Below are 24661 nucleotides of genomic sequence, written 5' to 3' on the forward strand. Positions count from 1 at the left end.
TTCGTCACAGGCTTAAGTAACCAGTATCAAAGCAGCACTATGCGCAGGTTTGATCGAGACCAGAAACTGCACGGACGGTTCAAATTGGACGGCTATTTATTACTATATCAAATCACAAGGGACTCGTAAATACGACTGTAAGGTCGCAATGGTTGGAAAACAATGTGGAATTTAGAGATCACTCGCAAAGTCCTGCAATACAGGGAGAATACGCAACACGTTCTCTACAAACCATCTCCATTCTTGAGAATGTTGGACCATCTCTGTTGAAATCAGTAAGGGCGCTGGGATAAGAAGAATGTGAATCTGACCCACAGTATCCCACGGTCTGCTCGAATCAACATAACGAAGATCTGTTCCGAGACGAATTACGTTGTCCTTATCGTGATTGATTGTGGAGGCGTGTATCTAGAGGTGGTTCCGAGGTCAGCAATCTTGCCCTGATCGGAGGCAGAGGGAAAGAGTGCAAACTGACAGCATATGTATTGTGAAGCACGACATCACCAGCCTCGTACTCTGAAAGGAGCCATCGTCGGCCGTACTCCTTGCCAAAGCCGGCTGGCCCTTCTGCCAACAGGCCACCACCCATCATGTTCTGGTTGTAGGCGTTCTTCGTCTGCTCATCATCGAGTCCTGCAGCCTTAGCGCGATCCGTAAAGTCCTTTTCAAACTGCTCTCCAATGTCGTGGCCCTTTTCGAGGTAGATCAAGCCTCCGCCGTCGATCTTAATGTCGCCAATCGGGACCCAGGCTGTGATAATTGTGTCTTCGCCGTGGCGGAGGAATATCTGGTCATAGTGAACCCCGATAGCTTTGTTCTGGGGCATGTTGTTGCGGAGGATGGTCCTTCGGATGCTGAGTGTACTGTCACCCCAGCCCGTCATCTCTGCCACAAATTTCAGGAGGGCTGGGTGCTGGCACAGGTCTTCTTTGTACCAATCTTCATGATGTGCTTGCATTGCGAGATCGCCAAATTGATTCGCAACCTTGGGATCTGGGCCTGTAACCCTGCCCTTGTCGTCGGTGGAATTCGGCGTTCCGGCTCCTATCCCAGGGTAGTTCAGACGGTCCTGAGATGTGTTGAAAATCCCATCGACGGGCTTTGTCTCGGGAGCGAGTACACCTGTCGGCTTGAGTAGCTCGAAGTACTTCTCTCGGACCTTGAGAACATCTTCTCTCGGGAGGACACCTTTCAATAAAACATGTCCATCTTCCTTGTATCGTCGACGAACCTCTTCCATTGGTGTGTCGAGGGTCGTTTGCTTGATCAAGCCGATGTCGGTAAGGGGTCCATCATTGACGAAGAACTGCTTCTCGTGAAATGCTGCTTCGCGGGGGTCGACTACCGAAGGCATGGTGATGGTGGTAGGGATGATGTGTTGGATGTTACAATAAAACTGCTGGCTTTTTGACGCTTTTCTTGAAATCTGGGTTTGACAGCTTTGATATACGTGCCCATCGCGAAATGGCCCTCAGGATATGTTATATCATTTCATTTCTTTTGAGTCTATCATCCCATCTTCTTTTCGTTACCCCATGGTATCAAGGTGAGGGGAAGATGGAGTGCATGTGGATGCATGGGTGAGGTGGAGAACCAAGTTGATCGTGGCCCGCCGATCATCCAGGTTTCTCCAAAAGGTAAGAAACGCCCGCTGCAGGTCCACCTCCAAGTCTTCAGAGCTCGGATCAGGCGCTCAGTGGTTGAGCTGTTGTTGTTCCAACAGGGGCGGCGGAGCATGTACGGGGGGTGGCCGGCATCATCTCTACGGAGACCTATCCCAGATTTCCGACAACTTGGTCCGGACATCTGTCGTCGGCCATCCATGATCTGACTCAAGGCTTTCCAGCAGATGCAACACTGCCCGACGATCCCTCCAGTCTGTGAACAAGTCTCCGCCCACCCGCACAGCCATGCATGTGATCATTGTCGCAGGCGGGACAGATTTGTTTGATTTTGCAATGCTGCAGATGAGTTTGAGCGCCACTCGGGCGTCGGACTAGATACTGTCAGCAACATTCCGGTGGTTTGGGGCCATTTCTGCATACGGTCATTTCCCTCAACGCGGCCTATCGTCCCAGACTCACTCGCGTGGCCCTCGGGTCGTGCGTGATGAGTAAAAACCTTGCCAGCGTAACGTACTGCCATCCCATCACTTCTCGCAGGTTAGTAAAGGTCTCTTGACGACATGTAGTGTTCCCATACCATGCCATGGTCTGTGGAAGCGCACATCCCAGAGCGGATCGTCGTCGTGCGTAGACTGGCTACGTGGGCGCGTGCAGAGAGGGTCATACGTGGGTGGTCGATGAGTGTCCCATCTGACGTTGGCAGCACGAAGAAGATTGAATTCATCAGGGGTCCCGGGATTTGGAGAAAAGCAAAAGTCCAAAACCTCAAGGCAGTGGCTTACTGCGCGATTAGCCCAAGCGCAATCGTCCTCGTCGAAATCAAGGCGGCCAAGTAGCTCCATCGACGCTTTCATCTCTGGCGGCTGGCATCTGCTCAGAGACACCCATATCTCTTGACGCAGGCCGACCCAAGAGGTGGCCCGATGCAGACTGGTGGCACAAGGGTTCATAGACGTCTGGCTAGATAACAAAGCCCTCGTACCAGCTGCATGGTGGAATGTGTCCGATCCTGCAAGGGGGACATCAAACTCTTCGAGGAGGCGAAGGATCACGGTGGCTGCCAAAAGGCCGTCATCACACGTCGGCCCAACTCGGTCCATTTTCGGGATGAGGGACTCGATGCACCTCAAGTAGTATTGGTCAGCGAGAAGAGGATCAGAATCTCTCTTGATACGGCTCATGTGGCGTGCCGAGAGGGCGAGTATAGCATCGAAAAGCGGGGGGCAGAAACGTGCCCTTTGTGGTACTACGACCGCGAAATGATGTTGCAGATCGCAGAAGTCAAACTGAAACCAGGTTAGGACAGTGCTATCAATAAGCCAGTCAAACATACAAACGGCGCTAGCTCTTGGATAAAATGCTCCAGGAGCAGGACTTCAGACTCGTCCGTGAAGGTCCAGTGACGGTCGAGAGCCATTACAGGACATGGTTCCACCCCTGGGACATGACAAGCTCGCGCTGGAGTTGGCTGATTCGGGGGCTTCGGAGCCGTTGAAGGTATCTCAGGATCCGGGCTAGGGACGGAATCTTCCCTGGATCTGCGTTGTCGAGTGAGAGCTGGCGTCTCGTCTACAAAGCTATTCGCAGTGGCACATGGCAGCTGACCTACCCTCTGTTAGCCATGCGGAGAACGGGCGTTGAAAGATGTCTGCGCACTTATTATCCTCAAAGGGAATGCGTCCTTGTCCTGCATACCCTGGTCTCTGGGAGTGACCTGCTTGAAGCGGATGCGTCTGGATGTCCGGCTGCATACCGATCCGTTTTCTCGGCACAACCTACAGTGAGGCTTTCCCAAGTCACCTGCGCAGAGATCAGCGGAAGAGCCAGCAATGGACCGGGGCCTGTACATTTACGGTGGCGTCGACGGCACTCATCACTACTTCATTCGTCAGCAGGGAGCGGTGGTTGCCCGATACTTGCATCGGAGAAAAATGCCGATGAATGCTATGAAGGTTTGACGCACCATGCTTTGCTTTTGGAAGTCATTGTCAGAAGCGATCGCAGGCAAGGGACCAAACTACGTAGGGGCCAGGTGGGAAAAAGCTTCCTTTTTAAGAAAAACTCCGCCGCTAAGGTAGATAGACCGAGCCATATGGGCTGCAACACGCTGGGGATAACGCCGGGGCCCATTATGGGGGTCAGTCAACCACCCCGCCCGCGAAGTGACATAAGTTTTAGGGGAATCGTGGAGGAATTGGTTTCCAGATGTGGGGCCCCAGGATTGAGGAGCAACCTGGCCATGGGCGTTTGCGGAGAAGTGCCAATCTTGCCTCCCATGGCCCGAACTCGGAATTTGAGGATTGTGGTCTTACTTTGGGTAGCTTGGGCTTCCCCAGGAAGAAAGGTTGACAATATTGGGAGGATAAATAGTCTCAAAGAATAGCAAGAGGCATGTCATGTTTGTTCTCTACAGCTTATCTCTTGAGGAGCCATCTACATCTACCAAACATGCTTCATTCATATTCATCATTATTTGGCACAGTCGCCGCCAGTTTCGTTGCAGTTGGTGTCTTCGCAGCCCCTGAGTGTACCTGGCCCCGGGGCCCTCTCACCACGGATGGCAACAGAATTGTTGATCATCGCGGAGACACTTTCATATATGCCGGTATCAATTGGCCTGGGGAGGGGGAAACCATGATCCCTGAGGGTCTCCAATACTCATCCATCGCCGATGTTGTAGCTAAGATCAAGTCTCTCAACATGAACTCTGTCCGTATGGGCTGGGCCACTGAGATGGTTGACGATATTCTGGACAACGGCGGTGATGTGTCGATCAAGGAAACCATGACTCGTATCCTTGGCGAAGAGCTCGCTGTTGACGTTGTCAGCGATATTCTGAAACACAATCCCTCCTTCACCGAAGAAACGACACGTCTCGAGGTGTGGGACGCCGTCGCCGCAGAGCTCCAGAAGGCGGAGCTGCACATGATTGTCAACAACCACGTCTCCAAGGCCGTCTGGTGCTGCAGCCCAGACGACGGCAACGGCTGGTTCGACGACACGTATTTCGACGTCGTCAAGTGGAAGCGCAGCCTGGACTTCATGACCAGGCACGCCAAACAGAACTGGCCCGCGGCAACGGCTCATTCCCTCCGTAACGAGCTCCGCATAGTCAACTCGGCCGCCAACGACACCTACGGCTGGTCGCGCTGGTACGACGAGATGACCGACGCCGCCGCCATCGTCAACGCCGCCGATCCAGACGCTCTTGTCATCTACTCAGGGCTCAACTATGACCACGAGCTCAATCCTATCACGACTAAGCTCCCACTAAGCGAGACGGACCCGCGCGTTTTCGACCTGGCCGACTTTGACTACGCCGACAAGATTGTGTTTGAGCTGCATACCTACGATAACTGGATGACCAACTGTACCTTCTTCCAGAGCGAGCTGTATAACCGTGGCTTCAACGCGCTGGATACGTCTGCCGAGAGTACAAGTCGCAACATTGCGCCCGTGTTCTTCTCGGAATTTGGCTTCGCACAAAACGGCACAGATTACCTTGGTGTGTATGCCCAGTGCCTGAAAGACTTCATCACCGGCGACAAGCGCATAGGTGCTGCTAGTCGTATCGAAGGACCTATCGGATGGCTGCAGTGGACAATTGGGGGTTCGTACTACATGAGGCAGGGAATTCCCGATTTCGACGACTGGTGGGCCATCTTGAACCATGATTGGAGTAATTGGAGAAACGAGACGGTGCTGAAGGCATGGCAGATTCCAATGGTGGAAGCGGTGCGAGCAGCGATCCCGAGTTGATGTGCGTCGCAGGCGGCAGGTCCTGTTTAGAGCTGGACCCGAACACGCATTGATGCCTATGTTTATGTAAATATTGATTCAACGCCTGTTAGGAGGTCAAACGTACTCACTAGGACAACCATGAGAGCCGCTACACTTTGTCAACCTTAGTGTTGATAGTAGATCCAGCATCCCAGTTTCATAAATCGTGCAGACATTCTTCATGTTACATGAGAAACAGAGATGCATCCGCAAAGATTTCATCCCAATGATGATGCAGCTCCAGTTCCGTCTCTCGATTCTCAAACCGAGCCCAAGTCTTTTCCAACAAATCAGCCGCCTCATGCATGGCCGACACTCCGAGGTCCACGGTCAAGATTCTCAAGTTACTGCAAAGAAGGGCCAGCTCTGCGTGGTCAGAGAGAACGATGGCCTCCAACCCTGCCATCAACATCGACCAGAGGATGAATTTGTAATGTGAACCCTTCTTTTGTCTTCGTTCGAAAAGATGATGGATGGCTGTCGTCAACGTTGCATAAGCCCATGATCTCGCTGTCACCCATGTGCCGGCTTCCGTACTGCCAACTCGCTCACTGGGAGGGATGCTCCATACGAGGTAGAGAACGGTAGCTGATTGAAATGACTGGGCGAGGGCTGTCCAGCTGTCAAGGTTGTTCACCTCTCGAAGCGGATTTGGCGTTGGACTCGGGTTGATCTCAGCAAGAGCCGCCGCCGCTTCCTCTGCCCAGCTTGCGGGGGAAAAGGCTCGAGCGTACTCAAGAATACCAGACGCAGAGGTTTCAATGCCCTCGAAAGTCTCTAGTTTATCGTTTGTCGCTTGGGCTCTATGGATGTTGATACTGATTGCAGTAATTATCATCTCCTTGGGCACAGGGGTGAAAGAGTCAAAGCTGAAGATCTGGAGGCGGTCAATCTCGTCGAGATATGTGCTATGGTAAGAGATAGTCGACGGAGAGAGTTGCTTCGACGGTGAAGTGGTCGTGCTATAGATGTCCGCCATCACAAGGTTAAAGTAGCCAAAGCCACATGATTCCGGGAGATCGAGGTCCGTGTGACGCCAGAAGTCGATGAGCGCTTTGGCGCCCTGGAGGTGGGCATGCCATCTGCCATAGGCACTCTCCATGATATTCACCGACAAGAACAGGGTCAGATTTCCGATGATATATGCGTCAGGCTCTGCCGCGGTCACCTTTTCGATCTGAGCTTGCATCAAATGCGCCGCAGATGCCTGATGGTGATGAAGCATGGCGAGATCCAACGCCCCTGGATCATTCTTTGCCATTGGAAAGGATGGTGATTTGACAGAATCTACAAACGCCTGGGGCGCTCGCTGGATCGCCTTGTGCATGGCAACGATGCAGACGTAGAGATGCCGGCCAGTCGGGGCGAGTTCTTGCCAATCGGAAACCGTGATGAAGCCGAGTGTGGACTCGAGGGCGGAGAGGTCCGGGCTAATTCTGGCATTATCTGCGGCAACAATCAGGACAGATTCTGTTTTACAAGCTTGGGACTTTTGGATGGATCTTGCAGTAAGTAATTGTGTCCAGAACTATGCTCAGAGGAGCGACGTCGTCCCTTCTCCCATAGCTTCTGGAGGGATATCGTAGCTGGTGGACCACGGCCACGGGAGACGGCACGTGCCTGTTATTCTCGCACTTTTGGCTTTCGTCTCGAGCCATGGATGACTTGAAGCGAATAACAGGCTGTGATTTCGTCGGTTGCGCAGCAGTCGAGACGCGTGGCGGGCGCCATCTGATGGGTCTGGTGGAGGAGTACCCTGGGCAATTGATGCCCTTCAGGATGCACTTCCCACAGGATGGCTGCTGAGAGTCGCAGCGTATACGCCGGCCGCGGCAAGCCCAGCACTGCTGGTTGGGATTCATCAATGATTCTGGCTAGCAGAAGTCGATAATGCGTCTTCGCAATGATTGTGCAGATGGACGGCGCGTGACAGAACTTGGCACGATCTAGAGGTCTTTCGCGGTTGCCTGGAGGAGAAGTCACAGAAAGGCAGAATTGACAGTGGGGTCGAGGTACCTGGTGCTGGTTTGGCAAGGGGGTCGAAGCGCCACGTCAGTAGCCCGGCAGTTCTTGATAAAAAAGGACCTAAGGTACCTACAACAAGGTGAGGTGCCTGAGCCACCCCACCCCCCACCTTAGCTGGTGCTCCTCAATCACCACGAAATGTAAGATAGATGTCCAGGAATGTGTAGCGCAGCTTCCTCTCTCATAACCTAGTACCTTACCTGTAGATAGGTACCTATATCAACAATCACGATAAGTCAAATCGCCAGAAAAAGTGACACAAATGAAAAAAGAAATGGAATGATTTCATACACTGGCGGAGAAGGAACGGAGCGCCGGGAACTGAATCGTATGAATCTTTGGCTGGAAATTCTCAGGTATCTAACCGTACAACACGCGTAAACACGGCCTGAAACAACAGTGACCCATGCGCGCTTTTTAGTTGAGGAAACCTTTCGGCCCGCCCCAGGTGCCGTTGACCATGTTGTTGAAGTATACCCACGGGAAGAAGTCCTTCTTGAGGTGGTAAAAAGCGCGACGGGGGATAGCCTGATCGAAGCCAATGAGGTCGCCAAACGTCTCCTTCGGCTGGCCGCCGTACTTGAATTCAGCCAACAGGACCTTGCCGTATTCGGTCGTGAGAGGGCATGACGTGTAACCGTCGTAGATGGCGTCGGGCGCCTTGCCCTCGGTGACCTGGAGCAGATTGCGCACCAGAACGGGAGCCTCAGCCGTAATGGCGGCAGCCGTTTTGGACGTTGGCAAGCTAGAGACGTCGCCGGCAGACCAGATATTGGGGAACTTCTTGTGCTGGGTCGTGCCGTCGTCGACATCAACGTAGCCGGCGCCATTGGCGAGCGTGCTGTCCTTGACAAAGGCGTGGGGGCCCATCTTAGGTGTGACGTGCAGGAAGTCAAAGTGCTTCTTGACCTGGTCCTGGCCGTCGGGGCGGGCAAAGGTGGCTGTGTTGCCGTCAATGGCGACGAGGTCGTGCAGGAAGAGTCCCTCGACGTTCCTCTCCTGGCGGAGGGCCTCGAGCGCCGCGGCGTACTTGGGCACGGCGAACATGCCGCCGAGGCCGCTGGCGAAGCTGATCTTGATGGCGGACGAAGCGGGGTTGCTCGGGTCGTAGAGCCCAACCTGCTTCCAGTGGTCGAGGGCGAGCCACATGACCTTCTGGGGGGCGCCGGCGCACTTGATGACGCCGGCGGGTTGTGTAAAGATGGCGGCGCCCTTCTGGAGTTTCTGAACAGAGGGGAAGACCTTGTCGCAGCTGTCGTAGCCGTAGATGGATGAGACGGGAGCGTCTGGGTTAGCGAGCGCCTCGGGAAGACCCTTGACGCTGCCAAAGTCGACGCTGACACCGGAGGCCACAACCAGCTGGTCGTAGCTCAGGGTGCGGCCATCCTGTAGAGTGAGAGAGTTGCTCTCGGGAGAAAATGAGCCCACGCCGTTGTTGTAGAACTTCAGCTTGGGGTCGATGAGATCGGACAGGCGTCTTCGGAGGTCCTGCTTCGACTTGAGGCCACCACCGACAAGAGTCCAGCCGGGCTGGTAGTGGTGCCACTCGGCAGGGTCGACAATGGCAATGTCGTCTGGCGAAAATTGACCCGTCCGAAGAAGTTGATGACTGATGGCCAGACCAGCAGTGCCAGCGCCCACTACAACAACCTTGTGGCCATTGTTCGCAGATGTCACTGGCGCCGCTGCTGTGGCGAGGGAGCGAGGAAGTGATGCGGTGTTTTTGGAAGCCGACAGGCGTCCCGCGACGCTGGAGGAAGCCCGCAAGGCGCGTCTGCTGAACATGGTGAAATGTTTCTGAGATGGTGTGATCTAGGTCTCTGCTTCAGAGCTGGTGTCGGATTCACGCTTCAGACATGAACAGAGGTGGTACTTGTGCTGAAAATACAGAGAAGTTTATTGGTCGAGTGGCCCACTAGCGGATGGCGTGATCCCTCTGTTCCGCTCTCGGCGGAGAAACTCTCCTGATTAGGGGCTGTCATAGCGTCTCAGCTCTTACAGCTGGTGCCAGCTGGTCTCTCCAGCAACATCAACCATGACAACATTGCATCATCGATGGGATATCTAGGTACCGCCGGCAAGGAGCAATACTCGTTGGGTCAAACCAGATTCATTTTCAGTTTCGAGTCCTGCGATTGGGGTTGTTAATGGCAACTTAAAGGTGTACCAAGGGGACTCTCTGGCGATATTTAAGATTGACTTGGCCCTCCAGTCCATATGCCACATTCGACATGCTGCAGTTCTAGAAATCCTGCACCCCTAGGAATATTTATCTTTACTGTAGAGAGTACTTGTTCTAAATGCAGAATATGCATGTTGAAATTACTTTGACCCGCTGGTCTAGCGATCACTGCCTAACAAGACAAACAACTAGCCTCTGCATCGCTACTTGACCTTTCGGCAACACGGTATGGAAGATTCGGATGACTAAATGCCAATCTAAAATTATCTTTATCATCAACACATACAGTCACATATCTCTATCTCCGTCTGGCATAATCACGAGTAATGCTAGAGCTTCATCTGCTTAGGTGGCAGCTAGCACTGCTGGCATTTTAGAGCGGGGAGCTGATCATCTGAGAAGCTAGTTATTCAGCAGTCCAAAAGGAACACATTATGGTGCTGTTCTTTGTTTCGTTCCGTGGCTGATTGACTTTACCTACCCGGACAGCCTTTGGGCCGACCAGGCCAGTCGGGTGCCTCACAGTCAACGTAATGCTTGCCATCGAATGCGCTTTCAAGAGAACTAGCCAGCTATCACAGCGAAATACTTAGTGACTGTTTTGTGCAAGACGGTTTCCATCATCAGGGATAGGTCAATGTACCAGTCTACCCTTTCCCCAACGCTGCCGGATGCGCCGGGCCACCAGACTCGGTGCTTCTTGTGACCTGCGTGTAGCTTCACGGGCTCCGATGGTTCTCCGGTGGCAATCCCCTGGCACTGCCAAGCCATAGGTGGCGCGAAGGAGGGAGCTCCCGAGATGAAAACAGGTTCAGGAGCCGGCACTACGGTCACTGATTCTCACGAGGCCCGCTTTTGATGATCTGATAAGATGAGATTAGATCTCAACTCGAAAGCTGATTGGGGACTCCTGAATCCAACCCCGCAGCAAACCGTTGGGTTCGGCATGCTTAAATGCGAGCCAGGAGCTAGGTTGGATATGGCAGCTGGAGGAAGAATTCTTGAAGGTTTTACCGAACCCTCTCCTCCTTTCACCTTGGCGTACAGAAGCGATGTCGGTAGAGAGCTGTCATGAAGACAAAATTGCCGGTCCGCCTGACTGACAACAAGGTTTTGCTGCTGCCCCCAGCTTGAAGCAACGACAGCGGCGGCGCATTGTAGCTCGGCAGTCCGAGCTTGAAGTCGGGGAGAACATCTGAGAAGTGACCTTTAAAAAGCTATATAAGGCACCATGATGAAACCCAAGCTGAGCATCTGATTCTTACACCCTCCTTCATCACCACAGCTTCACTCATATTTGCCTCGTTCATCATCAAGAACCAATCAGCACCGTCAAGATGCAGTTCTCCTACGCCACCCTTCTGGCCCTGGCTGCCACCGTCGTAACTGCTAATCCCCTGACTCGTCGCTCTCAACCTGGCTGGGAGTTCCCCGAGTCTATGCCGCTGGCTGCTCGTCAGACGACCCCGGAGCCTGGCACACCATTGTACCTCTGCCACGAGAACTGCGGTATGTTTCCTGGCTCAAGAACACCCCCAACTAATCTGACACGTCTTCGCACCAGGCACTTCCATTACTCTCTCGCGTGAGGAGGGCTACTGCACCAACTGGCAATACATTGCTCGCCTCGATGCCTGCTTGCTATGTGCGAATGAGCACAACATTTGGCAATACTATGGCAACTCTGTGACCGCCGCGGCTACGACGTGCGGCTTCACGGCCACTCCCGCTAGGCTTTGAGTCTGAGTTATGCTGATTGGGGGCTAACATACAGGTTGATTCGATAGAGGATGATGCTGAATGAAAGGCAGGGAGCGAAAGACATGGGCTGTGCTTGCGATATAAGGTTCTTGACGCTAGCCATGTACACGGAATTCTTTGAATAGACGTCAATGATTCCGCTCACTGATTACGCATACGCTAAAACAACATGCATGATGTAGACGACGTTGTATTGGGTGGAGCATCAAGATGTGACGCGCAGCTGGTACATCGTGTAGATTTTGGAACGGAGAACGATCTTAAGGAGTATTCCCAGATGGCTTTTGGGAGTGCGGATTTTCGAGAGGCTTGATTTCGCAACGCAAGCGCGACTAGTCTTTTACCTGATGTTGATTTCGATTAATAAGATCGTGGTAGTTTTGTTATCTGCTTTTGTTTGTAGTTAATGTAAGTTATACACTTAGTCACATTAACCAAGCAACTTTTGTAAAGAAGTTAGAAGTACAAACGGCTGGTGCTGTATTGTGTGATCAACGGAATGACGCGCACTCTGCAGGAGGAATCCTGTCTGACATCCAGATGTCGCGAGGTAAAGAATATTTACAATGACGAAAGACTGCCTCGCTACTCCTAAGCTAACATTATCATGAGATTTAGTAATATCTCGCTACAGCTAGACCAGCGCGGATGTCTTCAAACTTAAGAATTCATATCTAGTTTTGCGATTCTTTCGCAGGGTTGGACTCCACTGCAGAGCATGACTCAAGCTTGGCACGGGAGGCCAGAACAGTGGCAGAAGCAACACAGACCAAAGCTCCTAAGCGGGTGGCCAGACGAGACCAATTACCTTACCGGTTCATGCCATTTAAGTCGAAGATGAGAATCATGTCGGCTCCACAGGCGCAGCAGTCCGACTTTGGATATACTGATCGCTGAATTGTCTCCGGAATTCGGGACTCCCAGGGATCTGCAAAGAATATCCCGCCGCCTCGCTAGGTTTAGGTCTACCTGCCATGGAAGTAGTGTGGTGGGACGTGGCGAGCATCTGGCCAGCCTGAGAGCAAGAAACCAGGACGAGATCCGGGCCCCCTTCACGATGTTTTCCCCACGACTTGGCATCGGACGTTGTCGGCGAGCGAATGAGTTACAGATGCGCTTTTGCATTGCAGAAAACCCTCACGCTTCTATGCCGCTGATGTAGCCACCCGGCTAGCTTGGCCAAGTTTCTTGCCGCATCTCGGTGCCGCCGGCATGGTTTTCTACCCAATCTGGGGGCCAAGGAACGGCCAGCGTAACCACTTTTGGAACCAAGACCCACGACTCTTCTTCCGCTTGTGCGTTTTGGCGTGCTGCACCTTAGGCCTCAGAGGCCGAGGGCCGAATGTTCGGGGCCGTGAGGGGGTAGGCGCGCGGGAAACGCCGTGCATATTCAAGTATACAACCACAGGAAAAGCCCACATAGGTCATCGTAGCCTAGAGGGCTATTGAATGGTAACGCAGCACGTGGCGTGACCGCTCCATTCTCCATGAAATTCTCCGTGTCCGGGCCCTTCTGAGAGCTCGTATGGGACTATGGCGCGCAGGGATGGAGTGCCGACCAGTAGAGGAGTGGATCGGTCCGTCGCCCAAGGACCCGTTGAAGCTCCAACAAAATGGAGGCGGGTGGGCTATCTGATCAATCTGATAATCTTAAAAAAAAAATTAACCTGCACTGTCGTGCGGGGAGAATCGGCCGCTCCGTAATAAATACGACGATCATGGCAACATTGACCGGGCTGCCAGGGTTCTGGAGATGCAGTGACTTTTGTGATCTTCACTGTGTGTTTGTGTGTGTTCTCTTACGACTTACGATTCACGAGCTACGTCCTTTTGTCCGAAGGTGGCAATGAAGACCCAAAGCCTTGCTCTTTTCGCTGCGTCGCCGCTCATTGCGTTGGCAGCAGGGGATGCATACATCTGGCCGTCTCCTCATGATGAGCTGGAGGATATTCTTTACCTGCAGAGCGGATATCTGGCGCGTAACTTTGTCGCCGGTAAGGAGTTGCTGTTGAACACGAGCTGGACACCTGTACAAGATGACTGACGTTGGACACTAGGTGTGACACCCTGCACCCAGGGCGGCAACGTCAAGGGACGCCAGAACGCAGCCGAATGGATTCGAACGGCGTTCCACGACATGATCACGCATGATGTCGGGGCTGGTACCGGTGGTCTTGACGGGTCCATCTGGTTCGAGCTGAACCGTGCCGAAAATGGTGGCCTCGCCTTCAACAACACGTTCAACTTCTTCAACTACCTGTATTCGTCCCGGGCCTCGGCGGCGGATCTCCTCGCCATGAGCGTTGTCGTCTCGCACGCCGGCTGTGGGGCGCAGACGAAGATCCCCTTCCGACACGGTCGAAAGGATGCCGCGCAGGCCGGCCCCGCGGGTGTGCCCGAAGCCGATACGTCGATCGGCACCACCATGGCGCGGTTCGCGACGGCCGGCCTCAGCCAGCAGGACATGATCACGCTCGTCGCCTGCGGCCACTCGCTTGGCGGCGTGCACAGCAACAACCACCCGCAGATTGTGGAGGGAGACAGCAGCATCTGGAACGACACGGTGGTGAACTTTGATGATACGACCAACAAGTTCGACAACCGCATCGCCAAGGAGTACGTCTTCGGCGTCACCAAGAACCCGCTCGTCGTCGGCAGGAACAACAGCCTCAACTCGGACAAGCGGATCTTCAGCTCCGACGGTAATAAGACCATCAGCGAGCTGGCCTGCCACTCGTCGACGTTTGAAAAGCGATGCGCGAACATCTTCACGCGCATGATCGACACGGTTCCCGATCAGGTCGAGCTGTCGGAGCCGCTCGAGGCCATTGATGTGAAGCCATACATTGTCGAACTCTTCCTAAACGACCAGGGCTCGCTGACTTTCAACGGCCGTGTCCGCGTCAGGACCACCGCCGGCAGCCGGAGCCAAGCCGACCTTGCTGTGCAGCTGGCCTTGACGGACAACGCAGGCTCAGGCACGACTATTGTCGAGGCTGCGCATGCTGGTGACACAATGGGGCTGTACGACGAGACATTTGCGTTTTACGAGTTCAACACGACGGTCAACGCGGCCAAGGGTGTCGGCAAGTTCGATATTCGCCTGACAACGCCCTCGAGCGGCAAGGTCGAGACCCACGCCAACGGTGGCCAGGGCTACCCCGTCGACGACTCGCTCCTTTTCCAAAAGGCGGCGTCGTGCGTGTCTCGGACGAGCACTGCAGGCTTCCGCTCGGCGACCGTTACGGTGGCGGTGCGCAAGGAGAAGGCCGCGGCGTCGTTGGCCGTCGACGTTGTGCGTTTCGAGCGCAGGCAGAGCGTCATTGTGAGGTCAATGTCGGTCGACAGGACTGCGTTCCCGTCTGCCGCCAGCGAGGAGAGGGGTGACTGGGTCATATTCAAGGCACCGATCCAGCTCGCAACCGCGTCTTGGAGCACTACATATGATATTGTGCAGGGAGGGGAGGGCGGCTCGAAGATCGAGTTCATCCGAACGGAGCTGTGCCCGCGCGCTTAAGTTGTGTGTCAGATGAGTCTCAAGATAAAAGGATCAGCATGTGGCAACCCTGTGTTAGGCTGCATTCACAGACGATAAACCTGATAAAACTTTGATCAACCTGCTTCAGCGGCGCTTCGACCCTTCTCAGCTTGCGAAAGCTGATTGCTCTTGGGGAACAGCTGTGTGTATTATATGTAGTAGATCGAGGATGTACCGTGTGCGTTCGCGCTAGGTTTCATGGAAGTGATTTGTACACAATGCCGTGCCAGGTTCGGTCGTGGGTCCGAGGATCTCGGAGCTGCGTCGCAAGTCCGAACTAGGGAGACTTATTTCAAGACCCATTACGCGTTGTCCCACAGCGAAGAGGGCATGTAACAACGGCGGCTGCAGGAAGCATCCCAGACAGGCATGTTGATCATCTTGGGCCCGTGTGTGGCACACAGTTAAGGTCACAGGCCACGACCGTTACGTTCGCTACTCTTCGGAATGCCGAACTGTAGTCCACACAGCTCACTGTGACGTCTTTCGCGTTCCAGCGAAAGCTTAAAATGTATCATGTACTGTAGAACTTGGCGGATATCACCAATGTCACGCTGACCTGCACGAGAGCACATGCGCGACAGCGGAAAAGAAGGTCGCTGGGAAATTTGGGTGGCGGCATCCTTCGCCCACCCCATGTCGACATTTGGTCGGTAAAGCACGAATACATACCCGTCTTTGGAAGGAGACTCTGGCTGGTGGTCCAAGATTGGCAGTCCTGCGATGTCAGGCTCATTCCAGTGCCCCTGATCGAAGAACCTGGGAGTGCCAGCAATCATGCGAACCGGGTGGGTATGCAACGTTCTCATCTGATGCGTGAATTAACGACTTGTCAGCAGCGAATTCGGTAGCGGTCAGTGGCCGCTGACGGCGCGTGTGAACACATATGGCAGACAGACTTTGACAGGGTCACCCAAGGGGCACACAAGCTTTTCCCCCTGGATGGCCCCGGCGGGCCTAGGTCCGCAAGAAGCATGGATGAAGCCTAGGAGTGGGTTCCCTTGCGTTGTGACACGGGAGAGTCCTACTTTGTACATACATGGAGGCCGAAGTTTCGCGGTGGGCCCACGTCAAGATCCACCAGCTCACCCCCAGCTGTCCCACAGGCAACTTGTCAGGCCCAAGCTGTCTCCGCGTGAGGCATGGCGGCCAGCTATCAACCCAAAATCACGGCTGCACCCCTTGTCGAGTTAAGGTGCTTGCCCCCACCGCGATATTTTACCGTACCGGACGGCACCATGTATTATGAATTCAATTCGCCCACGATCTCTCTGTTGCTCGCCTGCTGAACGCGGGTATCGGATTGTAACCCGTCTGAAGGAAGCGAGTTGTTGTGTTGCCGACATTGTCAAAGACCAAGGCAGACTAGTCGCTCCTAAGAGAGCATGACTGTGTCCCAACGGTCTGACAGCCAAGGTCGCGAGAACCAACATCGCGCGAGAATGTCTCCTTCCGCGCGTGGGGCTCCTTGCCAAGGGGCCATCGTTGGTTGGTGGTGGTGGTGGTACTGCTGCTGGATCCCCAAGCCTGCAGCTGTCGGGCGAAGCATGCAAATAGTGAAAGCTATTCATGAACTAAGCGATAATTAAATCTTAAACGTTTGAACAAATATTAAATTACATAATAGCTATTTATGAACTAAGCGATAATTGAATCTTAAACGTTTGAACAAATATTAAATTACATAATATCTATATCTATAATTAAAGAAACGCTATAAGAGCTGTAGCTAATTAGCTTACATGTAGCATTCTAGGCTAGAGGTTATTATATACTTGATAAGCTCCTCTTACTCTTAGCTAAAGAGCTAAGGAGGGTAGCATTGAAGTGGGGTGAGCGAAGGCCCCCTCTGATCCGGGCAATGTCGACAGTCACTTGAGAAAATGATAGGTGCTTCAAAGTGTGGTGTTGGATTGATGATTCCCTCCTCGGAAGCCCTCCCCACGAGTCTACCTAATGTCCGTTCCCCTGATCAGCCACTCCTTATCATCTCATCGCTAAGCCACACCAATACAACCTGCCTGGTTTCAGTATAACGACCAGGACCAGGACAGGCGCCGAGGGACTAATAACCGATCATATAGTACGACTAGCGATAAGATAAGACTACGCGGACGTATAGTTACGTAACAAAGTGGGGCCGGTGAGGATCCCCCTCTGATCAGGGGAGAGGAGACGGTCACTTGATGAAAAGATACATATAGGTGCTTGGAAGTGTGGTGCAGGATTGATGATGTCCGCCCTCTGAGACCCTCGCCACAAGTCTACCTCATATCCGTTCCCCTGATCAGCCACTCCTTATCACCTTATCGCCATGCCACACCTTTCTGCCCTGCCCGGTTTCAATATCTAGGATAAAAACTCTATTTAGTACGTCTATAGAGCTATACCTATGTACCTTCAAGATATAGCTTATAGCCCTAGCTGAATATAATATAGCGTCTAGATATAGTAGGTATGAGAGGTACTCAACAGGGGCGGGAAAACTTTAGCCTGGAACCATGTGGGTGCCGTGACTTTTGACCTCGGAAGATCTACGTTCCTGGTTACTTCGGCTGAAACATAACATCCACTTTAATCAGCGCCGCTCATCTCCCTTGGCGGCGGATGGCGCTTGTGTGTGGGCGTCTCGTTTTGACCCTGCGAGGCTCAGCCTGCTCGGTCGTTTCCTGCTTAACCTTAAGGTTTGCGTCCGCAATACTGTGACGCTTGGCTTTCTACCGTCCTCAAACGTGGTCAGCCACTGCCGCCGGACTTGGCCAACGTTATTCATCTCCATTCTTGTCCTGTGCCTTTTTCAACTACGCTCTCTCATGCTTTCTTGAACCTGTCTGTCCGTTTGTCTGTCTCTTCCTACCATTGCTGTGCTTTCTCGCCTCGAGTCGCCACACTTTCGCTCGCGACCACAGTCACCAGCCGCCATCGCTGAAGGCATACCCAGGTCCTCAGCACGACACATTGGACCACCTGTCGACATCACAATTGTTCCTTGTCGCCTTCATCAGCAGCCCAGCCCGTGTATACATTCTACATACTCCACCCCCCTCCGCCATGTTGTCTCTCACGCTACGCTCCGTCCGGGGCGCCATCAATCACATTTCCACCAGATCACTGTCACCATCCTACACACCGTTGGCGCTGTTGCCTTCGCAAGATTCATCAACTCCCTCGTCTACCGCTTCGTTCAATGGCGAAGCCGACTTCGACTCCCTACCCGCTAAGGGAGTCGCACGATCGACACCCTATAACCGACTGTTGGCCTTTCTGTTTTTTCTATTGCCATCTTTCATCCAGAGCCGCATCCGCCCTGGTGCCTTCAAGCCTCGACGAATGCACCCGACATCGTGGCTCGACGGACTTCGTGGTGTAGCCTCGCTAATTGACTTCATCTTTCACTTCACTGACGACACCCACAAAGGTCTCCTCATGTCCTCCGGGCGTACAACGTGATGGCGGACAACGCCGCCTCTTTCTCCCCCTGCAGCTGCCCTTTTTTTCGGTTCATCTTGCCCGGCAAACCAAATGGTCCACAATCTTCTTCGTCATCTCGGGCTTTCGTTCTCGCCTACAAAGCCGCTGCGTCAAGATACGCGGCACGTCAATTCGATAGCCTTCAAAAGACACTCGCTAGTAGTGTCTTCCGTCGAGGTTTCCGCTTCTTGCTGCCAACATTCGTTTCGACCTTTATCATCATGTTCCTTCGCTACTACGGTTGGATCCCCCGGCCACGCAAAGAATTCTCTTTACGAGCAGTTCGACCAGTGGCAGCATGCGGTTATCAGGATTCTCGGATTAATCTGGCAGTGGGACTCGTCCAAGTACCCAGACTATGACTCGCACCTCTGGACCATTCCCATCGAAATGTCATTTTCCATGTTTCTCTTCGTCGTCATCACTGGACTGAGCCACGTCAAGACATACGTTCGCCTCGCCGCCGTCGTCGGTCTTGGCGCCTTCTGCCTACGTCACGGGCACTACGCCGGGTGGGAGTTCATGGCTGGTGTCGTACTCGCCGAGGTCCAGCTCGTCCAGGACGCCCACAAGGAGCGCAAGGCCGCTCTCGAACCTAACATGGAGGCGGCCTATATCGAGTCCAGCGTCAGCACTGCCGGCCTTTCCGACTCGAAGGCAAGCGGCTCGCGCTGCCGGAGTGTCGCCAAGCTCGTCTTCCAGGGCTTCCTTATCGTCAACCTCATCTTCGCCCTCTACGTCGCCGGCTGGCCGCGCGAAAAGTGGGAGGAGACGCCTGCCATCGACTTCCTGCTGCAGCATACACCCGAGCCCTACCGCAGCCGCGGCGAGTCATGGCCCATCTTCATCTGGTACGCCATCGGCGCCGTGCAGATCGTCCTAGCCCTGCAGCAAATCGAGCCCCTGCGCCGCGTCTTCAACACCAAGCCCGCCCAGTACCTCGCCGACGTCAGCTACTCGCTCTACATCTGCCACGGGCCCGTCATGCAGGTCGTCCACCACCGCATGATGCCCTACCTCTGGGAGCCTGTTGGTGGTATCCAGGGCGCTGACATGGGCGGCCGCTTTCTCGTCTGGTTCTTCGGGCTGATACTGCTGGCGATTCCCGTGTTCTGGGTGAGCGATATCTTCCTCCGGGTCATCGACAACAAGTGCGTCGAGTTCGCAAGGTGGATCGAGAAGAAGTGTGTGATAGACGAGTAAACTGGCAAAGCATGACGAACAGATTTAGACGGACATTCTGTTTGCTAGAATTCCATTGGCGTTAGCGAGACCTTTGCCCTGCTGGCCGCTGGATATTATGATACCTCTTATTTCCATCCACGGTTGATCTTTACCCGCTGATGGCGCATGTGATATGTTGTTAAACATTGCGTAACCTTGATCTTCTTCTCCCTACGTCACATCTGATGGACTCCGGTCACCTATGCCATGCCACGCCAACCGGCTTATGGCCCATGATTACTGGCCCCGTGGATGAGCGGGTAATAGCCGCCTGCACGAGTGACACTGCGCACACTCGCAGGGCCCTGGCCTGGGAATCTGGCCGCCGTGAGAGACAGAACTGTGGTCGAGCTGGACCGAGACTGATCGGTTGTTGTAACTGGCCTGACGGCAAGTTGAACAGTTGAATTTTAGGCGCAAGCATGAAGTCGTCTCAAAAGCTTCGCCGTCACATTTGTCCCTGTGGAGGACTTAAGGCCATCCAGCTAGAATACAGCCCCCCCCCCGCAGGGAATATCTGTCCGTCTTGGGCTCAGGGACACGACCAGCAGAATGTGATTCAATACCATCAGGCATATGTTCAAGTTCGAAATCCGGAAACCTTGGCAAAGCTAGTCTCAAGTTCCAACATGCCTTACACGGCCGTACAATGGGTTTCAAGAATCATTCACGATCTGCCAATCGTCTATGGGCACCTGTTTGTACTATCCATTCCGATGAAGCTATCTTATCCAGGTATTGATTTCATCCGGTGATTGCGCCTCTATGGCAGCAGGTGTCAAGAAAGGAACGGGGAATCGGTGTGACCGATCACCTTTACTGTGTGCCGCTGGGCTCCCTCCACTGGTAGCTATTGCTCTGCACGCGACCAAAGTTGGGCGTCCCGTTCGAATTGGCAGTCAGAGGCTGAACCATGGTGTTGCGGTTGTTGTCACAGGCGCCGTTCGAGTTCGTAGTGGCATGGAAAGCCGTCCACGTCTCCTTGCCATCGGGGCTCATGAAGAAGCTGTTGTGACCGGTGCCATAGTTTCCGTTGGCGCTGGAGAGCACGCAGTTGCTGCTCTTCTTCCAGGCAGCACGGTTCATGGGGTCAGTTCGGCCATCCCACTCCAGCGTCGCCACGCAATACTGGGGCGTCCAGCAGTAGTTGGCAGAGTAGGCGATATAGGTCTTGCCGCCGAAGTACAGAGCATTCTGGCCCTCCTGGACCGGTACCTCACTTCTCTCCCACGACTGGTCCGGCTGCGAGATGATGCTGAGTGGACCCGTCAATGAGATGAAGTTGCTGCCAAGACGACGAACGCAGGTCGACTGGTTGGGCACACCGGTCATGCAAGAGTAGACAAAGTAGTTGCCCCAATCATTGAAACGGACAATGGTGCCGTCGATGCCCCAATCGGTAGTGAGTTGAGCTCCGTAGGACCATGAATCCCAGGGCGTGGCGCCACCTGATTTCGAACGAGTTAGCATACGCCGAGTAACATTGTAGCACTCTGAAAAAGCATACCGACTAGGACGTGGGACCGCTGGCCACCCAGATTAGTGCTTCCACTCTGTCCCGCTGTGTAGTAAATGTACCACCGGTTTCCGAGATAGTGAAGCTCCGGAGCCCAGACGTTGCAGCACCTGTCTGGGCTCGTATCGGTGTAGATGGTTCGTTTTTCGGCGGTTTTGAGCCCTTCAATGGTTCGAGCACGACTGAGCTTGAGGTCGGTCCACTCGGTTGCGATGAGATAGTAGTATCCGCCAGTCCAAGTGACCTGTGGATCGGCACCGCCGGGGGCCCTGATGGGGTTGGTAAAGGCATTACCAGAGCCGGCCACGGCAAGGAGCCCGCATGCGTATCTGAGAATCGTGGAAACGAACATGATGTGCTGGGCTGTAAGAGCGCGAGTAAGAGCGTTGGGTCACACAGTCTTCCATTTGCAACGGCCAATTTGGGTTCACTAAATAGTTGTAAGTTCCACCTGGTGACTTGGTTATCTTTCCAAGGTGCATTGACCTTGCCAAAAAAAAAAATTAAAGCCTCCGTGTTGCGACTTTGTAGCCTAACATCGATCGATCGCCAAAGGCTATTCGCGGAAGCCGCGCGGTGATGACAACCCAGGCTAATCCGTGTCCGAAGCGGAAGTAGGCTACCGAGTTTGCCCTGGCTATCATGTTAATCTAGCTGGATGCGCTCCAATCCCATGAAAGCAACCCAGCCTACAGAGACTACAAGTGGAGCGGGTCAAAGTTAACGCCTCTTGGTTTCTATTAAACACATGGCCCATCAACAGCGATTGATGGCCGCATCACGCACAAACCCGGCAGTCGCTTGATAGGTGCGGCACGGAGCGTTCCTCGCATGTCTGTCTCTGGGGTATCACACGAGGTATTTGCCCGAACTTGCCCTTCGTTGGCCTGGCGTGAATCCATAGCCAGGCTTGAACGGTTTGAATCCGGGGTGCAGGCCCATTTTCGGATCGTGCAGCATGAGCAAATCAACAGCGTACCCAGGCAGGGTTTGTATGTTTCAAGTCCCCCGAGCTCTTGTCCTGCAATCAGCCCTGCACGCCTTGGCAGCTTCGTGTGCTCGCAGAAAGGCCATAAGAACAATTGCATTAATTCCCAAAGACCTCAGCTGGCCGCCATCAATCTCCCTTTGGTCCTCCAATTTCGGAATGATCGCTACAGGGGGTCAATGACGACGTCGACGCTGCGTTCTTTTCTTGAGATTTCGTGTTCCCAACCGTCGGTACTTTCCGCCACGGCACCGAAAACCAGCTGAGAGTTTTCTAGAATGAATCTGACGGATGGTTAAGAGCCCTTGGTCACTGAGGGTCGGACAGCAATCCAAGCCATGTGGCATCCCGATCAAGCCGGCCCAGCGGAGCTACATCTTGGGAATCTACATGGTTGGGAGCAAAAGTTTCGATACCCTCCGAGGTAGCGACCACCCCTACTTGTGGGGGGGGCGCTTAGACGGTACGAACAGTGACGTTCCTTTCCTTGCACAAAATTATACCACCTTAGTAAGGCTGGTCTACAAGCCATATAGACAAGATACTGGGGCAATCGATGGGTAACTCATCAAATAACGGGCCCCTGGTCAGCCCCTTGGTCGGGACTCGTGCCACAGTTAAAACCTACTGAACTTGATAGTATGCTTGTTCCCACCAGTTAGGTGAATTCGTTCCCTCCACGAAACACGATAGGCGATGTGGCGCCACGACACATCAGCTTCTTGCGGAGGAACAGTTGCGATTTGAAGGAAGAATTGACTCCGTTGAGCAGCAGAGAAGGGGGATGGGCGTTGTGTGGCAGACATCTCTAAGACCACCGAGAGGCGGTCGGTACCCTTGACAACCGAGTGCCGAAGTCCACTTGGCAATTACTCCGAGGGGCGCTAGGACAGAAAGGAAGCGGGGTATTCCCGCGACTGTTGATACTAAGGCACAGGGGCATACGTGGACTGGGACGCTGGCTAGGCGGCTGGACCAATGCCGGACGAAATCTCGACCGAATCTCGACCGAGCAAGGGGTCAGCATGGCAAGCCTTATAAAGAGAACGGCAGCAGTTTGGCGACGCTGCTGTTGAAATCGTTGATGCCCTCGCACCGCCACCAATTTTTACTTCATCCCCAAATTTTCGCTTCCAATTTCAAGATGGTGTCACTCCGGCGACTTGCCATCAGCGGCATGCTGGCCATGTCCACGATGGCGCACACACTTGTCCCCAGACAGAATGTCAACCCAGGACCTGTCACTGGCGACCTTTTCATCCACGATCCTACGGTTGTCAAGACTCCCGGCGGAACATACCTGGCTGCCTACACCGGCGACAACGTCCAGCTGAAGACGTCTAGCGACCGCACCAACTGGCGCAACGCCGGCCCGGCATTCCCCAACGGCGCACCATGGACGACCACTTACACCAAAGGGGGAAAGAACCTCTGGGCTCCGGATATTTCCTACCATGACGGAAAGTACTTGATGTACTATTCCGCCTCAAGCTTTGGGTCCAGTCGCTCGGCCATCTTCCTCGCCACGAGCACTACAGGGTTGTCTGGCTCATGGACCAATCAGGGTCTCGTCATTGAGTCATTCGACAACAGCAACTACAACGCCATCGATGGCAACCTCATTGTCGACGCGTCCGGCAAGTGGTGGCTCTCCTTTGGATCCTTCTGGTCCGGCATCAAGATTGTGGCACTCGACCCCAAGACAGGCAAGCGTTCCGACAACAAGATTACTTCCATTGCCTCCCGTCCTGATAACGGAGGTGCTGTCGAGGCGCCCTTCATCATCCGCAAAGGAAATTACTACTACCTGTGGGTGTCCTTCGACAGGTGCTGCCAGGGTGCCGCTAGCACCTACCGCATCATGGTCGGCCGGTCCACGAGTGTGACTGGGCCTTACGTCGACAAGAGCGGCAAGCAGATGATGCAGGGTGGTGGCACCCAGATGATGTCGAGCCACGGCTCCGTTCACGGTCCGGGCCACAACGCTGTCTTCACGGACGGTGATGGCGATGTGCTGGTCTACCACTACTACAACAACGCAGGAACTGCGCAGCTCGGCATCAACCTTATTCGTTACGACAGTAATGGCTGGCCCGTCATCTACTGAGTGATTCTTCAGCGAAGGTAAATAAAGACAATGCGTTGGAAACAAAGAACACGAGTTTAAGGAGAGGATCGTTTCGACATGCCGGCCCATGTAGTGGCCCAGTAAATACTTTTTCTTCTCTCAATATACTTTGCCCTTGATGGTCGTTCTTCCTTATGCAGCTATCTACGTTCTCGGCATTGTGCATTGTCGCAGGAAAACCATGCTGTGTCATCGGGATGATCTCAGGGACGTGACCAGTCCGAACGAATCCTTTCACCTAGACTCATAGCAAGGCTATAGTGAGGAGATGAAGTAGTTGGTGTTGACGCAGCGCAGTATTGTCAGTTCACGCGAATGATGCTGGGGCAATGAACGGACGATCCGTGTATTCAGACAGGCCGATATGTTTATTAGCGTGCGTCGACATGACACTGCACGATCCGGTAGCTGTTTAGTGACGAG

The 24661-nt window shown here is 53.8% G+C and overlaps 11 protein-coding genes across 11 annotated transcripts; 5 read left to right on the top strand and 6 right to left on the bottom strand.

Annotated features, from left to right (window-relative positions):
• Positions 1 to 224: 224 nt before the first annotated feature.
• On the bottom strand, positions 225 to 1354 carry VDBG_02781 (conserved hypothetical protein; the record flags this gene model as incomplete). The annotated part of the gene is made up of 3 exons (XM_003006596.1): positions 225 to 263; positions 373 to 408; positions 476 to 1354. 3 exons carry the CDS (start codon positions 1352 to 1354, stop codon positions 225 to 227), a joined length of 954 nt encoding a protein of 317 aa, XP_003006642.1.
• A 408-nt stretch (positions 1355 to 1762) lies between these two features.
• On the bottom strand, positions 1763 to 1912 carry VDBG_02782 (conserved hypothetical protein; the record flags this gene model as incomplete). Its single annotated transcript, XM_003006597.1, has 1 exon — positions 1763 to 1912. One exon carries the CDS (start codon positions 1910 to 1912, stop codon positions 1763 to 1765), a length of 150 nt encoding a protein of 49 aa, XP_003006643.1.
• Positions 1913 to 2871: 959 nt separating this feature from the next.
• Positions 2872 to 3042, bottom strand: VDBG_02783 (conserved hypothetical protein; the record flags this gene model as incomplete). The annotated part of the gene is made up of 2 exons (XM_003006598.1): positions 2872 to 2911; positions 2963 to 3042. 2 exons carry the CDS (start codon positions 3040 to 3042, stop codon positions 2872 to 2874), a joined length of 120 nt encoding a protein of 39 aa, XP_003006644.1.
• A 1217-nt stretch (positions 3043 to 4259) lies between these two features.
• VDBG_02784 (cellulase family protein) lies at positions 4260 to 5384 on the top strand (the record flags this gene model as incomplete). Its single annotated transcript, XM_003006599.1, has 1 exon — positions 4260 to 5384. One exon carries the CDS (start codon positions 4260 to 4262, stop codon positions 5382 to 5384), a length of 1125 nt encoding a protein of 374 aa, XP_003006645.1.
• A 205-nt stretch (positions 5385 to 5589) lies between these two features.
• On the bottom strand, positions 5590 to 6732 carry VDBG_02785 (conserved hypothetical protein; the record flags this gene model as incomplete). Its single annotated transcript, XM_003006600.1, has 1 exon — positions 5590 to 6732. The coding sequence occupies one exon, from the start codon at positions 6730 to 6732 to the stop codon at positions 5590 to 5592; it is 1143 nt and encodes a 380-aa protein (XP_003006646.1).
• A 1115-nt stretch (positions 6733 to 7847) lies between these two features.
• On the bottom strand, positions 7848 to 9215 carry VDBG_02786 (Sulfide:quinone oxidoreductase; the record flags this gene model as incomplete). The annotated part of the gene is made up of 1 exon (XM_003006601.1): positions 7848 to 9215. The coding sequence occupies one exon, from the start codon at positions 9213 to 9215 to the stop codon at positions 7848 to 7850; it is 1368 nt and encodes a 455-aa protein (XP_003006647.1).
• Positions 9216 to 10949: 1734 nt separating this feature from the next.
• On the top strand, positions 10950 to 11352 carry VDBG_02787 (predicted protein; the record flags this gene model as incomplete). The annotated part of the gene is made up of 2 exons (XM_003006602.1): positions 10950 to 11121; positions 11177 to 11352. The coding sequence occupies 2 exons, from the start codon at positions 10950 to 10952 to the stop codon at positions 11350 to 11352; spliced, it is 348 nt and encodes a 115-aa protein (XP_003006648.1).
• A 1867-nt stretch (positions 11353 to 13219) lies between these two features.
• Positions 13220 to 14890, top strand: VDBG_02788 (conserved hypothetical protein; the record flags this gene model as incomplete). The annotated part of the gene is made up of 2 exons (XM_003006603.1): positions 13220 to 13367; positions 13431 to 14890. The coding sequence occupies 2 exons, from the start codon at positions 13220 to 13222 to the stop codon at positions 14888 to 14890; spliced, it is 1608 nt and encodes a 535-aa protein (XP_003006649.1).
• A 3543-nt stretch (positions 14891 to 18433) lies between these two features.
• On the top strand, positions 18434 to 19585 carry VDBG_02789 (conserved hypothetical protein; the record flags this gene model as incomplete). The annotated part of the gene is made up of 1 exon (XM_003006604.1): positions 18434 to 19585. The coding sequence occupies one exon, from the start codon at positions 18434 to 18436 to the stop codon at positions 19583 to 19585; it is 1152 nt and encodes a 383-aa protein (XP_003006650.1).
• Positions 19586 to 20422: 837 nt separating this feature from the next.
• VDBG_02790 (alpha-N-arabinofuranosidase) lies at positions 20423 to 21474 on the bottom strand (the record flags this gene model as incomplete). The annotated part of the gene is made up of 2 exons (XM_003006605.1): positions 20423 to 21054; positions 21141 to 21474. The coding sequence occupies 2 exons, from the start codon at positions 21472 to 21474 to the stop codon at positions 20423 to 20425; spliced, it is 966 nt and encodes a 321-aa protein (XP_003006651.1).
• A 1780-nt stretch (positions 21475 to 23254) lies between these two features.
• Positions 23255 to 24217, top strand: VDBG_02791 (arabinan endo-1,5-alpha-L-arabinosidase A; the record flags this gene model as incomplete). The annotated part of the gene is made up of 1 exon (XM_003006606.1): positions 23255 to 24217. The coding sequence occupies one exon, from the start codon at positions 23255 to 23257 to the stop codon at positions 24215 to 24217; it is 963 nt and encodes a 320-aa protein (XP_003006652.1).
• Positions 24218 to 24661: the final 444 nt, after the last annotated feature.

This window comes from Verticillium alfalfae, genomic scaffold, assembly GCF_000150825.1.
Source record: "Verticillium alfalfae VaMs.102 supercont1.3 genomic scaffold, whole genome shotgun sequence".
Classification (NCBI taxonomy): Eukaryota; Fungi; Ascomycota; class Sordariomycetes; order Glomerellales; family Plectosphaerellaceae; genus Verticillium; species Verticillium alfalfae.